Genomic DNA, 17,213 nt, shown 5'->3' on the forward strand with positions numbered 1-17,213 from the left:
CATGGAAATCCCACTGTTCTGTGAAAGGATGACAGGGCAGTGGGAGAAGAAAATCAAGGCCTCTTGAAGACACGTGAGGACCTCTGCTGTGGACAGCTGGCTGTGATGGGGATCCCAGCATGCAGGCCCACCCCCTCACCAGCTGGGCCTGGGGTGGGCACACTGTGGGGAGGGTCTGGGAAGAGTGGTCCCGCCACAAACCCAGATGAAGGCTTGCTCTTCTCAAACATCTGCCATCCATGCAAAGAAAAATTCTCAAAAATTTTATTACAAAACAGAACAATGACAGAATATAAGCTTACATGTTACTAATTACATTATATGCAAAATCTATTACAGCTTTAATTTATGAACAGAAATATACTGTTTTTTCTCCTTTTTCTTCTCTGTTCTCTTTGCATCATTTATTTGCATTTTTACTTGATCTTGTAATTTAGAAAAGAATGCTTGTGATGATTTTAAGGCTTTGTCTTTACCTTCATCCTGCAATTAAAAATAATACAAGTTCATGTTGTAAGATGTGCTTAAAGATGAAAAAAACCAAATGATTAGAACAGGGCATCAAAGTATAAATATGAAAAAGAACTAGACAAGATTATGAAAACTTACATCAGTTAGTGCAGAGATATTATATACATTTTACCCTGCAACAATGGTCTCACAATGTCAGGTGACCATGAGGACACTGCATTAGAAACCCGGCCAGTCCCCACGGCCTCTCCCGTCCCCTCCCCTCCGCAGGTGGGCAGCAGTGGCTGGCTCAGTTACTCCGCCACCCAGATCACCTAAAGCTTGCCATCCGCTCCCCCTTCCCCCTCCAGCAGCTTTCCTGCCCCATCCTCACCTTTAACAGTGAAGCTTTGCCTGTCTTGGTTAGCTGTTTTAACTTCTTGGAAGCTACTGCTTTGGTGTATTTCCCTGCTCGGTCTGGGTTGCTCTTTTCAAGAAGTCTTCTCCGCTTTTCTTTCTCCTTTATTTTCAAATGCTTTTGATATTTCTTTTTCCTCCTTTCTCGTTTCTTGTCCGTAGCTGTTTTCTCGGCAGCTGTTTTTGTATCTCCAGCTTTATTTTTCTCCTATTGAAAAACAACCACAAACACACTCATTAATCTAAACTAACAACTCAGGAAATTAGAAGAGAAGCAACTCCATGGAATGTGGCTGATGGGCTGTACACCGACAGCCAAGTGTGAGAAGCAGAGCATCCCCGCCTACACTCTGAAGGGCTCTGGTCACTCAGTTCGCTAATACCCAGGATGCGTTCTCTGATGGCGACAGTTCAGTCCCAACACTCCTTCACAAAGGCAGCCTGGAGAGCAGGGGTGTCAGGCTGTTCCTCCTGGAGAAGCACGGAGACCCCAGCCGGGGCTGCAGTGACCTGCCCGCAGCAGCCCAGCTCTGAGCTGCTGGCAGCCATGGGGGGCTGACGGCAGGAAACCTAGCTGGTGAGGGTCCATTTCCTCCCTTTTCTTTTCTGCTGCCAGCCCAGCCTAGCAGAGGTGGCAGAGCTCTGAAGGGGTGAGTGTGGGTGGAGCAAAGCAAATGAGCACAAAAAAGGAGGGCCGTGCTGCCAGGCGCCAGGACGCCGAGGCCCCAGCAGAAGCCACCATTACTGTGCAAGGTGAGAGCTCCCATGCTCACAAGGCAGGGACAGCCTGCATGTGGTATGTCCAACTCCTCCCAAGATCCAAATGCTATTACTGATAAGCATTACATGGATACAACACAAAGGGGGAAATGCTGATTAATATCAAAGGATTGCTAAATATATGCAGTTTGTTTTAAACCTAACACCTAAGCTAACATCTAATTAACCTCAAACTTCTAATAGTCAAACTGAATTATAACAAGATACTGATGTTGGGTATTTACAATTAGCTTTTATAATATTTCTCAATCTGTATCTCATAATAATACCTGATTACAGAAGACTCGTATTTGAATATTCTACATTATTAATTTGATTATACTTGGAAACTGCTGAGATATGCTAGAATAAAGACTACAAGCTCAAGGAAAACGAGCTTAAATGGAGATCTGACTATAAACGACAAACTTATAAACAGATATTTAAAGCTTCAACACTGGCTTCTCACCTTGACTTCCTCTGGGGCCAGGAGGGCTGCATCGCTGACACTCACTGGGGCGACCTCCTCCATGGTGACGGCTGGCAGATTCGACACAACTTTAATCTCTGGAACAGGCTAGAAAAGAGACAACACACTTAACAGGAAGTCAGAAGTGGTCCTCACATAAAATATTTAAATTGCGAACCTACTAAAGTATAATACATATAATACTTCATGGAGATTATTTCTATACTTTTGCAGGACATGTCTGCCATATTCAAACACATGTTCTTTCATCTGTTAGTAAATTATTTCCACCTGCCATGTAGGTGTATAGTCTCAAACAATCCTATCCACCGTTTAACAGAATCTATTGGTGTCTGTAAGTGTTATCTTGCCTTTGGGTATAGGAAAAAAGCTCACTGTAAGAAATACATGGAAAACACTGCAAGGAAAGGTGCTTATTGGAACAACATGTTCCAGCAACTAAAAACAGATGTTATAAAGAGAAATATGAAATGATACTAAGTTGTTTTGGAAAATGAAGACACTACTGAAATAAACACAACCTACAAATTATAAAAACAGGAGGAAAGAATGCAACACTAACTGAAGGGCCATTTGTTTGTCGCTTAGTTTTTTTTTTATTCTTGAAAGAACTGCCCAAGGGATTCAGAAATTACAATGGTTGCATCCCACTCACGGTAGTAAAAGGGCAATGGTCATGGAAGACTTACACTACTGCTCTGTACACTAGTCCTGCCCATCTTGACGCAGGGACAACGGGGTCCGCAGTGGAGTAAAGGATGAAGTGGGAAACAGTAGGTGTCCTGAGCGAACACGAGACTGAGCCCCAGAAGACAGGGCTCTGTCCCAAAGCACAGCGCTGTCCACCTCACAAGCTCATTTCCTATCACAGTCCTGCCCATGTTCCAGTTAACTAGGCAGATATGCACCCCAGGATCCTTCATAAGGAACAAAAACAAGCCCTGAAGACAACAGGGTCCTGGACTCTAAATAAGAGAGGAATGCCAGAGTGTGAAAGAAATCATCTCTTCCCCTGGGCCACTGTTCATTTATTTATTAGGAGCACTGTGTTCCATTCTACAATTTAAAGAGAAATATGGAGAAAATGGAGACAACCCAAAAAATAACAGAAACTGATGACTGGTTAACAGTCATGGAGATGACTTGTGAAATACCAACCTGAATATGAAAAAAGCAATATCAAGAGGAAGCTAGACCAGAAATGACATTTCTGACAAGGAAAAAAATAAGAAAGGCTTTTATACTGTGGCCCAAGATTCCAAGGGATGTCTGAGGACTTCCCCATAGCTGGCTCCAGGCTGGTGTGACGAACACAGACGCAAAAAAAACACACAACTGTGGGCTTCCCTGGTGGTGCAGCGGTTGAGAGTCCGCCTGCTGATGCAGGGGACACGGGTTTGTGCCCCGGTCCGGGAAGATCCCACATGCCGCGGAGCGGCTGGGCCCGTGAGCCATGGCCGCTGAGCCTGCGCGTCTGGAGGCTGTGCTCCGCAACGGGAGAGGCCACAACAGTGAGAGGCCCGCATACCGGGGTGGGGGGGGAAACCCACACAACTGTGGGGCTTGAAGACGAGTAGTGAGCAATGAACCATCCACCAATGAGCGCACCTGTGCCACAGGGCTATGAGGGAGAAGGGCAGAGACATGCGGGAAGAGGAGGTGTCAAACCTGAGACCCTACAGATGGAAGAGCCCGGACGGAAGGAAGGAGACCAGGGTGGCCAGGGAGCAAACCATGGGGACCAGAGGGATGGGAAGGAGTCACGTCCCGCGGGGCCTTGTAAGCAGGGAAGGGATCGCATTCTCCACATGAGTAAGACCTTTCCACAGCAGGACGTGCTGGCCGAGAAGGTGGAGACATCCCTCTCCTCTCTTCACCTGCTCACCATACACGGTCAGACCGAGCACCCTGAGACTCTCAAGATGGGCCCCACCACCAAAAACGTACCATGATGGAAAGGACACCAAGATTAAACAAAAACAAAGAAGCAGGTGATGACCAAATACTCACACAGGAAAAGTTACCTGACCGTCAAAGGATCGGAAAGGACCTCAGAGGTTACCACCTCCTCTGTACAGACAGAACGTTAGGCAATTTGCCTACATCACGAAGCCACTGAGGGGCAGACAGACTCGGGTCTCTGACTCTGGACTAGCCCTTGATGCTCGACATCCCACTTCCAGACGACACAGGTGACCCCAGGGGGCACCAGGCGAGCAAGTACCAGAAGGCTGGTGCAGCATGTTTTGCAGGCTCACAGAAGTTGGTGAGCAGGAGGGAGCTGTGGAGCAGATGGGCACTGAGCTGTCTGGGCAGGAGTCGCAGAGGCAGAGGGGGAACAGCACACAGTGGGAAGAGCAAGGGCCCAGGAGTTAGGGCTCACCTCCTGCCCCAAAGCCTTGCTGTCCTCATCTGCAAAGTGGAAGGAGTAGTAACTGCCTCAGGTTCTGTGGGTTAAGAGTTAGTGGACGTGACGGACCTAAATCTGACAGGTGGCAGGTGCTCAATAAACGCCAGGTACAGACACCACACACGCTCCCAAGACCATCACACAAGCAACCAGAGACCAGACAAGGAAGAAGGGTGGGAACTGAGGAGACCCCGTGGCTAAGGCCAAGGGTCTGGCAGAGACCAGCAGGGCAGAGCCAGAACTGTCATGGGACCAGACATGAGCCTTCCTCACGGGAGGCCCTGCCTATAATTTATGGGGAATTCCCGCAGGTTTGTATCCTGAAACCAAATAAAGCACAAGTCTCACAAAAGCTCAAAGAGGAATTACAATCACACCTGCTCTGTCTGTTCACTGAGATGTAAACACACTTACCGGCTTAGGGATGAAATGGAAGTTTGAGAGGGCATCCAATTTTAAAAAGAGGGAATCCATCATCTTCTGAATTTCTACGTGCTCTGGATTTTCTTCCTCTGCTGTTTTTTGCTTAGGAAGTAAGTTCAACATTATCAGACTAAGCAGCGTCACAGGCATCACAGGACAAAACACTCAAGGCCGATAAGGGTATCACCAGTTTCTCATCGCCAGGCTCCAGGTCCAAAGAAACATTCCAAGGCAAGATCAAAGTCACCAATACCAGGGCGGCGCTAGCACCCACCCAAGAAGAAACATGATGTGCACTTGAGAAGCTGTTGCAACTATACCACTAACATTTAGAATGTACAATTTAGTTCCCTTGATGTTTACTTCTGTCAGTAACTAAACTACTCCCACTAGGATGGCTATTTAAAAAGAAACAAAACAGAAAATAACAAGTATTGGCCAGGTTGTGGAAGGACCGGAACCCTTAGGCAGTGTTGGTGGGAACGTAAAATGGTGCAGGCACAGTGGAAACGAGTCTGGCAGTGCCTCCAAAAGTTAAACAGAGAATCACCATAGGAATAGCAATTCCACTTTTAGGTACATGCCCAAGGGAATTAAAGCAGGTACTCAAACAAGTACATGGACACACATGTTCATGGCTGCATTATTCACGAAAGGCAGAAACAGCCCAAATGCTCATCAACCGGTGACTGGATCAGTAAATCATGGTACACACACAACAGAATACTATTCAGCTATAAAAAAGGGGATAAATTACGGACACATCACAATCCTGAAACATTAAGCTAAATAAAAGGCATCAGACACAAAAGGTCACAGGTTGTATGACTCCATTTACATGAAATATCTAGAGTAAGTAAATCCACAGAGACTGAATGCAGATTGGTGGCTGTCAGGGGAGGGGTGACTGAGTAACTGGGAGTAACTGCTTAGTGGGTGTGGGGTTTCATTTTGGGGTGACGAAAAAATATATATATATTTTTCGGTATGCGGGCCTCTCACTGTTGTGGCCTCTCCCGTTGCGGAGCACAGGCTCCAGACGCGCAGGCTCAGCGGCCATGGCTCACGGACCCAGCCGCTCCGCGGCACGTGGGATCTTCCCGGACCGGGGCACGAACCCATGTCCCCTGCATCGGCAGGCAGACTCTCAACCACTGTGCCACCAGGGAAGCCCAACGACGAAAATATTTTTGAATTAGATACAGGTAGTGGTTGCACGACACCATGAATGCCCCTGAACTGCTCTCTTTAAAATGGTTAATTTGGGGGGCTTCCCTGGTGGCGCAGTGGTTGTGGGCCCGTGAGCCATGGCCGCTGAGCCTGTGCATCCGGAGCCTGTGCTCCACAACGGGAGAGGCCACAACAGTGAGAGGCCCACATACCACAAAAAAAAAAAAAAAAAAAAAAGGTTAATTTGTTATGTGAATCTCAACTCTATTAAAAACAAGAAACAAAGCAAAAAAACAAAAATAAGGAGTTAATGAAGATTTTGTAAAATTATCCAAATATTCATTTGGATTGCAGGGACAAATGTATATGTAATTTGTTAAAGATTTTTCTGGTTAGATCACATTGGAAAAAATTGACAGCAGTTTTCATTCCACTAAGAAAAGGTAAATTTCACACTTCTCTTTCCCCATGCCCAAAATGCTATTCTAAGAGGCCAAAAGTTTTTGTTTGGTTACTTATTGATGAACCCATGAAAAACCACTACCACCACTACCACTCACCACTGGGAAGCAACTGGCTCTTTACCCCAGTTACCCTAATGCCAGAGACACACCCAGGTCTGTGTGTCCAGTGTCTGTCAGTGCCCCCTTCCAGCCATGTCCAAGCATATACTACTGCTTTTTACTCCTTAAACTTAACACGTTTTAAAATCCTAACCACATCCTTTGCCCTCATCCCAGATTATATCTGTGAAACAATGCATCTGACATCCAGCATCTTCCTGACACACACAGATCTAAGGGTTAAGGTTCATTCACATGCTGTTTATCAGCACTCTGCTTATTCCCTCCAGGGCAGCTGCCAAACTTCAGGAAATTCAGATCATCCTTGCCAGGCTAACTCTTAATGGAATGAATGAGTCTAGGATAAGCCTAAATTGAGTCCACACTCAAAAACTTGTGAACTGGCTGCTGATGTCCAAGACAGAAATAAAACTATCACTTAAAGACCTGATACGAGCTACATCATTTCATTTCTACCTCTCATGGTTACCAAATACTTTCTGTATTTACTGAATCTCCTCACAGTAGCTGGATTTTCACTAAGCATTGACTGAGGTTGTACACATCTCCCTTCAACTACCACCTTGGCTGGCAAGGCAGCCGGGAAAAATTTTAATTCAAATCCTTCCAGTTCTTCAGCTTCACAGTGGCATTAGGGCCCTATCTGCTGTTGCTGCCTAAGTGGCATTAATTAACAAAATCTGGATGGAATCTTAAATACTCTTGCAGGATAAAAATGCCACCTCATCCCCAGGCACATACTGACCACATTCCCAGCAAATCAAATGTGAAGGAATAATTCAATTTGTTATATTGGGAATGCAACATTTTTGGAAATATGACTTTGTCCTATTTAACTAAAAGTATTTTTTTAGCACTCTAAAAGAAACAAAAACTCACCAGACCTAAATACATGAAGGAATTCACAAATAATCTTATAAAACTTACCAACAACTTCTAAAGTACAAATGAGAAATGGTTTTTAAATTATAGCACAATTGCTGGAAAGTTAATAATTAGCTGTGAAAGTATCCGGTGACCAATGGGTAACTGCAAAACAAATCCCCTCTGCCCCTGACACTCAGTGGGAACACTGGAGCCCCTCTATTCCTAGCATGCTCTGTCTCACACTAAACAAGGTGACCCCAAAGTTCAAGACTTCGGTATTTCACATATTTTGACGAGCAGGTAGAACCTGCAGAGGTGGTTCTCCACCTCTCCTCCCTGAATGACAACGGCTTTGCCTTAGCAGTGTCCTTACCTGGTTGAGTTTGATGTACTCCTGTTCATAAATTTCGGCAAGGCTCAACTTACTCTTCTCATGGTCCAGTGTTAAACGCTTTTTATACTCATATGCATCCTCTTTAGGTTTTTCTTTACGTACGACATCATCCCAAGCCTAAAATATGAAAGACACACAGAACACAAATTGACAGATAAAATCTGTAACTTCTTTCTAGGCTCCCTTAAGAATCTTCCTCTGGAGGGACTTCCCTGGAGGTGCAGTGGTTAAGAATCCACCTGCCAGGACACAGGTTCGACCCCTGGTCAGGGAAGATCCCACATGCTGCGGATCAACTAAGCCCGTGTGCCACAACTACTGAGCCCACACTCTAGAGCCCGCAAGCCACAACTACTGAGCCCAAGCGCCCAAACTACTGAAGCCCGCGGGCTTAGAGCCTGTGCTCCACAAGAGAAGCCACCGCAATGAAGAGTAGCCCCAGCTCGCCGCAACTAGAGAAAACCCGCGTGCAGCAACAAAGACCCAACACAGCCAAAAATAAATAAATAAATAATAAAATAAAATAAATTAAAAAAAAAGAATCCACCTGCCAATGCAGGGGACATGGGTTCGAGCCCTGGTCTGGGAAGAACCCACATGCCACAGAGCAACTAAGCCCGTGCGCCACAAGTACTTGAAGCCTGCACGCCTAGAGCCCATGCTCCACAACAAGAGAAGCCACTGCAGTGAGAAGCCCGTGCGCTGCAACAAAGACCCAATGCAGCCAAAAATAAATAAATAAATTAAAAAAAATAAAAAGAATCCTCCGCTGGAATATTATCTTTCCAGAGTAAGCAAAAGCAAACTGCAGCAAAAAGGAAGTTATTTTCACCATTTGAAATGACTACTCAAGTCACAGTAAGTATTATGCAGAAAGGGCATCACTCAAGTACCCTTTTTTGTTTTAAATACGTCTCTCTCCTGGTTACCAACTTGAACTCCACAATTCCTCATTGTGGTTTGCTCAACAGTCAAGACAAGAGTTTGCTTCATTTCAAATTTAAAGATTTTCTGCATATAGTACCCATCCTTCAAACCCTTCCTATTTTAAACAAACAAACACATGTTATAAAGCCATCTCAGGACTTCCCTCGTGGTCCAGTGGTTAAGACTCCTCGCTCCCAATGCAGGGGGCCCGGGTTCGATCCCTGTTTAGGGAACTAGATCCTGCATGCCACAACTAAGACCCAATGCAGCCAAATAAATAAATAAATATTAAAAAAAAAAAAGGCATCTCTTGGTGCACGTGTCACATACCCAAGTTTTACTCTATGCTTACAAAATAAGATCAAGTTTTAAACAAAAACTCTTTGGTCACCCCATTCTCCTCAGGCACGACACCCGTCTTTGTTGTGTGACAGCAGTGCCTCACACGACAAACGCCAAGGACACTTCTGGTGTAGACTTAGGGCTTTTAAATGAAGAACTGATAGAACAAATATTCTATGAAAATAAAGTGTTATTCCTACTCCCAAAATATTCTTACATATTTCTAAACATTTCAGTGAATTTTGAATTAAGTTAAATTTCATTCTTACTGACCTGATCTTTTATCCTCTGCTTAATGATATCTTCTAGTTGAACAGTGGTTTCCTCTGTGATCACAGGTGCTAAAGGAAACAGGACATGTACTCATTAGGTATATAGAAACTAAGCAGTGGTTCGAAAAGGGTGGTCCTTGAACGGAAGCATCACCCCCATCTGGGAACGTGTTAGAAATGCGAATTCTTGGGCCCACCCCCCACCTCCTAAATCAGAAAGTGAGGAAGAAAAAGGGATACCTCTGTGTGTTTTAACTAGCCTTTCTGATGCTCCCTGCAATTCGGGAACCAAAGAACTAGAAAATACGTACGGTAGCAAATGCTAACACTTTTAACCCATGCACCTGGGGACTTGCCCCCTCTTTTACATTCTCTAGCACTAAATAAAATAGAAATTCATTTTGACTTAACGGGTATAAGAAAGAATTCAATGAGATAATCAGGGTTCTAGCTGGAATCACAGTTTAATCACTGGACAATGACAGCAGGCACTGTAAGAAAATCACTAGCAGGACTGATTATGGGCTATATATTAGGCATCACTAGTATATTAGTAATTCTTGGGTGGATTAATGGTATTGTGGTTGTACAGAGGAATGTCTTAGTCCTTAGAAAAAAACAGAAGTACTCAGGACTAAAGTGTCATGATATTGGCTACTTATTTTCAAATGCCTTGGGAAAAAAAGTGCACACACAGTCACACACATAAATGCGGGGAGAAAGCCAAATATGGCCAAAACTTAACAACTGTTGAATCCAGCTGAATGGCATACATATGTCCACTGTACTATTTTTTCAACTTTTCTATATGTTTACAAGTTTTTAAAATAAAAAGTTTGGGGAAAAGAAATATTACTCCAAATCTATGAGAACCACAGAAAAGGCACAGACACGAACAGTTGCAGGAGCCCAGTGGCCACACGCACCCATACGGATGGCGTGGTCAAAGTGTAGGGTCTCTTCTAGGAGGCTGTTCTCGGGCCGCTTCTGTGCTGTCACTTCCCCTTGAAGTTGCCAAGGTTTCTTTTCCAACAACTGTTTTTCCAAAGATGCAATTTTTTCATTCATCTAAGAGACAAAAAGAGTTACTACATGTTTAGGGAAGAAAACTAGACTTATAGTTGAGTAAAAGCAACTAATATTTTTAATAGTGGGAGAGCAAGAAATGTACTGTTCCTGAACACAATTCTGTTTTGTCCTTGCCATCTTTTAATGATGCCAGTAGTGACCTCCTATTCCCGTCCCCTGAGGTGGGATGAGGAGAGGTGGATGACCTCTTTCCCCCACTGATTTGGAATGCCATGTTTATAATTTACTTACTTCTCCCAGCAGCATTTGGGTATATTTCTGGGCTCTGTTCTAGTCAAACGACCTATTTATTCACAAGCCACTATCAATTTTAATTATTAGAGCATTCCAAGACTAAGTAATTTTTTATTAGAACATCAATATTTGATGGAGCCTGACCCTCCTGACTCCACACCCACAATCCAAATTATGTCTTACTTCTAAAAAGGCAGCATCTATAATGACTTCACAGTGTATAAAATGCCAGCCTTTTCAGCTACCTTACTGAATTATTTTTCCTAATAGCTTTTCAATTCATCTGCTTGGTTTTTCTAGTATTCTCTGCAAATATTAATGCTTTCACTTCAGTTTTTCTCACCTCTTATCATTTTCTTTTGTAGCTGTCCTGGCTAAATAACACTTCTACAAGAATCTTAAGTAACAGTGGAAATAGTAATAGTGGTAATGGGAACAGTCTTACTCTTGATTTTAAAGAGATGTTTCTAGAATTCTACCATTAAGCATGATGGCACCTTTTGGCTAGATGTGTCTGTATTTCACTAGAAGTTAAAAAAAAAAATTAGGAATGGATATTGAATTTTATTAAATGTCATTTTTGACATATATGGAGGTGACCATATGGTTTTTCTCCTTAACCTATTATAACAAGTATTAAATTAATAGATTCCCTAATCCTGAATCAAGAGGATGAGGCCCACTTGGTTGTGGTAGCATTATTCTTTCATTGAGCTATTTTGGATTTTGTATCAATATTCATAACTGAGACTGTGTGTATTTTAATGTTACCTTTGTCAGGTTTGGGTATTCATGTTACAATAGCTTCACAAGAAAAGTTTGGAAGATTTACTCCTTACATGTAGGAACTGATCAAACAGCACTAAATTATCTACTTCTTGATGGCTTGATATAATTCCCCAGTAAAACTAAACCTGCTTCTCTTTTTTTTTTTTGCAGGGGTGTGGGGAGGGAAGGACACTAACTCAAGAACAAAGTTCATATTTTCTTTCAATTTTTTTTTTCTTAAGCCTTTTTCTTCTGGGACAATCATGTATTTAACTAAGATTCTCTTTTTTTTTTTGGCTGCACGATGCAGCATGTGGCATCTTAGTTCCCCAGCCAGGGATCAAACCCGCAACCCCTGCAGTGGAACTGTGGAGTCTTAACTGCTGGACCACCACGGAAGTCCCCCCAGATTCTCTTTTTAAAATGATTTTGATATCCTTGGTATCTCTGGTTATTTGCCTAGTCTCACTTCAAACTGTGTGATCTAATTTTAAGACAGTTAAATGATAAAAGCCAAATATTTGGAGCCAGGCTGTACCTATTATTTTCAAATAACATTTTGTTCGTCTGAAATGGTCACAAGGAAATAATTTTTATCGACTTTGGAAGATGTGTTCGAGATGGTATTAGTTAAAATTCTGGCTACCTGGCAACTTGCAGAAGCCATCTGAGATAGGCAGTATCCTTAAGAGCAGGTGAAACAGTTACCAGGAGAGGCTCACAGGACAGCTAGTTAGGAAAAACATGCCCTAGATAATAAAGACAGCATGGAGAAAGAAAAGAAACAAGTTTTACAGACGGGCCCCAGGTTGAAAGCCACAGGTTGGGAAATGCAGCATTGATATTTGCAAATTAGTTGCTTCCCACATGGTTATCTCTATACAGTGTGGTACAGAAAGCGGCTGCACGATTTTTTTTTTTTTTTTTTTTTTTTTTTTTTTTTTTTTTTTTTTTTTTAAGGACAGTTAAGTGTTCCACCAAAAAAACCACAAAAAACAAAACAGGGTAGATTAGTTAGTATTCTGTGATTTCCACAGTCATGTCAAGCATATGAAAAAGTCTCTTAAAATTTCTGATTATTACCTTTTCCTGTCTTATTTCAAAAGAGGATTTGACTTCAGCAGAGTCTTTCTGTACATTTAAGACATTTGCATCTTCAGTTTCCTCATCATCTGGCAAAGCAAAGGTCACTCTTTTCAAGGTTTCTTTGTGTTGCTTACTGTCTCCACTTTCTTCAAGGTCATTATCTTCATCCCTGTAAGACCAAAACACTTATGAAAGGAAACACACCACTTTCTGTTAGAAAAACAAAAAGAAACAAACTTAGTAATTAAAGTTCTTCTTTTGTAGACTTAATGCAATTAAATATTCAGAACGAACAGAAGGAATTATTTAGGTGAAACAGAACCAAGTGTCCAATATATAGAAAACAAATTTTTCATCAATCTATAATACAAACTTATCTCACCAAAGTAACAACAGGGTATTTTTACTGACACAAAAAAACAAATCAGAGCTCCTGGTAAGAAGGGTTTGCGTGCTAGTGCCAGTGACGCTTAACTGCACTAGATCATCTCTGATGTCCCTTCAAATTTGGAGACTTTCCTCTGGCTATCCTGAGGTTCTCTGATCTTAGTGAATCTACTCTCTGATCTTAGAGAATCCCAATTCTTAGGACAATCACAGCTGACAACCAGAAGTACACAAATAGGATGGGGTACCTCCAGCTTATAGTGTAAAGGATTCAAAATACTCACATCTCAGAAAAGCTTTCTTCTTCTTCAGCAATTTCTTCCTCTTCACTTGAAGCAAGTTCATCACCATCATCATGGACGCTTGCTATGTCTTCATCACTTTCAACTGGATCAAAGAAATCTTTGTATTTCAGGTTTCTGGAACTTTTACCTGACTAAAACATAAATACTTTTAAGACCTTAAATCAAGGACAGAAAAATACATTAAATCATGCATAAATGTGTATGCATACTGTACAGGGGAAATTGGCAACTAAAAACACTACCATAAACCCTAAGAACTATTATACCACAACAAACTGAATGGCAGTATAGACTGATTTATGACTGATTAGATAGAGCATGATATTCTTCTCTCTAAATCTTCTAACTACAATTATTTCCAAAATATCCCTGCCTAAATAAAGTATACAAATGCCTTCCTTTCACTCTTATTTCTAGTGCTTGATGAAAATCCATGTTTGAGGGAAAATTCTGAATCTCTCTAACATGTGTGACTGTGGTTCTGAAGCTACAAAACAAGTATTCTGTGATAAGGAAACAATGGCTTTGGTTTAATTTTTCCAGTCTTTTTTTTTTTTCAACTGATCTAAATATTTCACTTATGCCCTGGTGAGTTTTGAAGTATTTTAAATCTCTTCTGGAGAAACAGAACCCCATCTAATGTGAGGAGGCAGAAAGAATGCTCTGTCCTCTCCCAAAACTTTACCTTAGGATCCGGACTTCCAAACAGTCCTCCGTCTTCATCGGAATCGACATCTTCAAAAAAATCAATATCCTCCTCCTCTTCATCATCTTTTTGTTCCTCTTCCTTTTCTATGTTTTCCAAAAAGCTCTCCATTTCAGAGAGTTTGAAGAATTTATCATCTACTATGGACTTTTCTGTTGGTTTCCTAGGCACTTTGTTTTCCACCTTGCTCTGCTGTTCCAATTCGGTGATATCAAAGTCAAGATCAGAGTCCTCATCACTGAAATCTGGGCTTTTCCTCAGATCCAATTTGCTTGAGTTTATAGCTCTCTCATCCTCTTCAGGATCATCACCACTCAGGTCTGACACTTTCTCTTCCTCCTCTTCCAAATCTTGTTCTAGGTCCTCCTCGCCACTGGCCTCCATCTCCGAGGCATCCTCTCCACACTCCTGCACCTCATTCTCTGACAGAAGACTGATGTCTTCATCTTTAATGGTTTCACTAACTGCATTCTGGAAGTACTGTAAAATTGGTTCATTCTGCAATTCCAGTTGTTGCCAAATCTGCTCATCATCAAAATTATTTATCATCAGTCTTTGTAAAGGACTTCCACGTTTCCTGTCATTCTCTAGTATTTTATTAAAGTCATAAAGTACTTTTGTTAAAGAAGTAAACTTTGATGCCAGTTCATCTTGAATGCTATTAAGGGGGCAGGGAGAAGTTAAATTAGATTTACAATTATAGGTAACAATTTCACAGCACTCAGAATTTTTTTAAAAAGCCCAACTATTAGGCAAAATCAGATTTTAAAAAAACTGAAGTATGGCTGATTTACAATATTATATTAGTTTCAGTGATTCAGTATTTTTACTGATTATACTCCATTAAAAGTTATTTCAAGATAATGGCCAAGACAATTCCATTGCTATACAATATATTCTTGTTGCTTATCTATTTTATACATAGTAGTTGGTATTTCTTAATCCCACAACCCTAACTTGCTCCCCCACACAACTGGTAACTACCATTTTGTTTTCTATATCTGTGAGTCTGTTTCTGTCCTGCTATATACATTCATTTGTATTACTTTTTAGATCCCACATGTAAGTGATAACACACAGTATTTGTCTTCCTCTGTCTGTCTGACTGACTTCACCAAGCATAATATTCTCTAGGTCCATCCAGGTTGCTGCACATGAAATGTCAATTTTAAGTATGTATAGATTCTGGCCCCCAACAGTGTATTATCTTGCCAAAGAACCACATTAGTATATAAAAGGTGTCAACCAAGTATCTGTGAATCTGCTATCTGGATTTTAGACAGGGAAACCGTGACAGATCTATTTGCCTAGAGGGTGAATCTTAACCTTAAATTCTCAACTCTGCTATATTACAGGCCACTCCATTCAGTCAGCCCATAGTCAACACTTGCTTTGGTAAGAGTGGTCAGAGAATACCTCTCTGAGGATGTGACACCTGAGATGATACCTATTTATAAGGAGACAGTCTTACAAAGCTGTGGAAACATGTACTCCAGGCAGAAGAAACAGCAAGAACAAATCTCCTAAGACAGAAACGCACTAGTTGAGTTTGAGGAGCAGAAAAATGATTTAAATGTATGCTTTGGAAAGAAGGCCTGTCGAGGAAAAGGAATGAAATTAGGGTGATCAGGAGGCTGATGCAGGCAGCCGGACAAAGCATGCAGAACCGCGCTGGGATTACAGCTGGGAATACGGTGAGAAATAATCAAATTCAGGATAGTACAGTTCGGAGAACTAACTGACAGGATTTGCTAATAACTGGATGTAGAATTGAGAAAAAGGAAGACATCAAGGAAGTAGCTTAGTTTCTGTCTGAAGGACTGGAAAGACAGAGGTGCTGCTCACTGTGATAGGGAAGGCAGGTGGTGAGCATGGGGAAAGGATCTCAGGGAGGGCAGAGGACAGGGAGCAAACAGAACCAACAGTTCATTTTGGATATACTAAATCTGCGATGCTGAGAGTGTACGGCTGTAGTTGCTGTGAGCCTCAAGGTCGGGTTTCAAATATGAATCTGAGAGCCATAATTTCCTAGATCTTTTCACAGTCTTTGAACAAAATACCACGAGCTCGCGCTGGGAAGGGAGACGAAAGACAGCCTTAACTCTGGAGAAGCTCAAGTCGTGGGGTGGATAGATAAGCGACAAGTTAATACTTTCAATTAAGTCTCATGAGTAAGTAAGCACTGGGTGCTCTGGGAGCACATGGAAAAAAGAGCAATCCACCCGGTGCGTCTGGCGGGGCGGGGGGGTGCGGCAACTGAGGCCTCGAAACAGTAATAACCCAGTTAGTTTGATTTCAACAGCACACGACTGGGAGATCCACACTACACAGCTCTTAACCATCTAAAAAAGTGTGATAGGCTAGGAGAGCGTAAACTACCTGAAATCTGAGGAAAAGGGAGCTCCCCTTCCCTTTGCCTTCACCCTAATCTGGAACTTGCCGAGGGTCCGCACCCCGCGCCCATGCGAGTCCTAAGCTGCACCAGAGCCCGGGCTCCGAGGACTTACGTGAGGAAGCATTCTGGGCGGTCGGTGGCTTTACCGACCTCCCTCAGGCACCGCTCCAGGGTCCGCCGACGCCACACCCGCGAGACCATGTCTAACTGCCGCTCCGACCACAGCGCCGCACGCAAAAGGAAAGAGCCGCCCGGAAACCACGCCACAAAGACGCGCCCCACCCAACTGCAGCCGCTAGCCGAAGGTTCCGCTGCGAACAGGTTCCGGATCCACCCCCAGCCACAGCCAATGGCAGCCCGAGAACTTTCACCAAGGGGGGCGGGGGGGGGGCCGGGGGGGGCCCCGGGGGGGGGGGGGGGGTTGGCGCCCCCCCTGCCGGTGCAGGGGACGCGGGTTCGTGCCCCGGTCCGGGAAGATCCCAGAGGAGGGCGCGGGGTGGGGGGAGCGGGGGACGGGGCGGGAAACCGAAAATCGCCATCGCAGCTCGATGAACTTTCTCCAAACTTTTTGTTTTGTATTTCTGAGGGACCCACAGGAGGTGTCGCGTCCTCCTTTTAAGTTTCTGCTTTAGATGCACTCGGTGACTTCAATACGTTGTGTAGTAAAAGAGAGGACCAGCTCCCAACACCCACGGGAACGCAGCACCACTTGTCACGTCCCCTAACCTCGTCTGCCCC

The 17,213-nt window shown here is 43.2% G+C and overlaps 1 protein-coding gene across 1 annotated transcript; it reads right to left on the reverse strand.

The window, feature by feature from the left end:
* Window positions 1-244: 244 nt before the first annotated feature.
* On the reverse strand, window positions 245-16,701 carry MPHOSPH10 (M-phase phosphoprotein 10). The gene is made up of 11 exons (XM_007456420.1): window positions 16,588-16,701; window positions 14,060-14,738; window positions 13,354-13,505; window positions 12,680-12,851; window positions 10,432-10,573; window positions 9,507-9,574; window positions 7,944-8,081; window positions 4,941-5,051; window positions 2,096-2,203; window positions 845-1,075; window positions 245-483 (listed from the first exon to the last, which is right to left on the reverse strand). Exons 1-11 carry the CDS (start codon window positions 16,674-16,676, stop codon window positions 334-336), a joined length of 2,040 nt encoding a protein of 679 aa, XP_007456482.1. The 5' UTR covers window positions 16,677-16,701; the 3' UTR covers window positions 245-333.
* Between the last annotated feature and the right edge of the window lie 512 nt (window positions 16,702-17,213).

The sequence above is a fragment of the Lipotes vexillifer genome, unplaced genomic scaffold (assembly GCF_000442215.2).
Source record: "Lipotes vexillifer unplaced genomic scaffold, Lipotes_vexillifer_v1.1 scaffold1467, whole genome shotgun sequence".
Taxonomy (NCBI): domain Eukaryota; kingdom Metazoa; phylum Chordata; class Mammalia; order Artiodactyla; family Lipotidae; genus Lipotes; species Lipotes vexillifer.

Excerpts from the sequence above, each read along its gene's own strand:
- MPHOSPH10 (XM_007456420.1), bottom strand. The coding sequence starts at position 16,676 with ATGGTCTCGCGGGTGTGGCGTCGGCGGACCCTGGAGCGGTGCCTGAGG. Across the intron at positions 13,506-14,059 it reads TTGGAAGTCCGGATCCTAAG|TCAGGTAAAAGTTCCAGAAA; the intron begins GTAAAGTTTTGG and ends TTTATGTTTTAG. Across the intron at positions 12,852-13,353 it reads GAAGAAAGCTTTTCTGAGAT|GGATGAAGATAATGACCTTG; the intron begins GTGAGTATTTTG and ends TTGGTCTTACAG.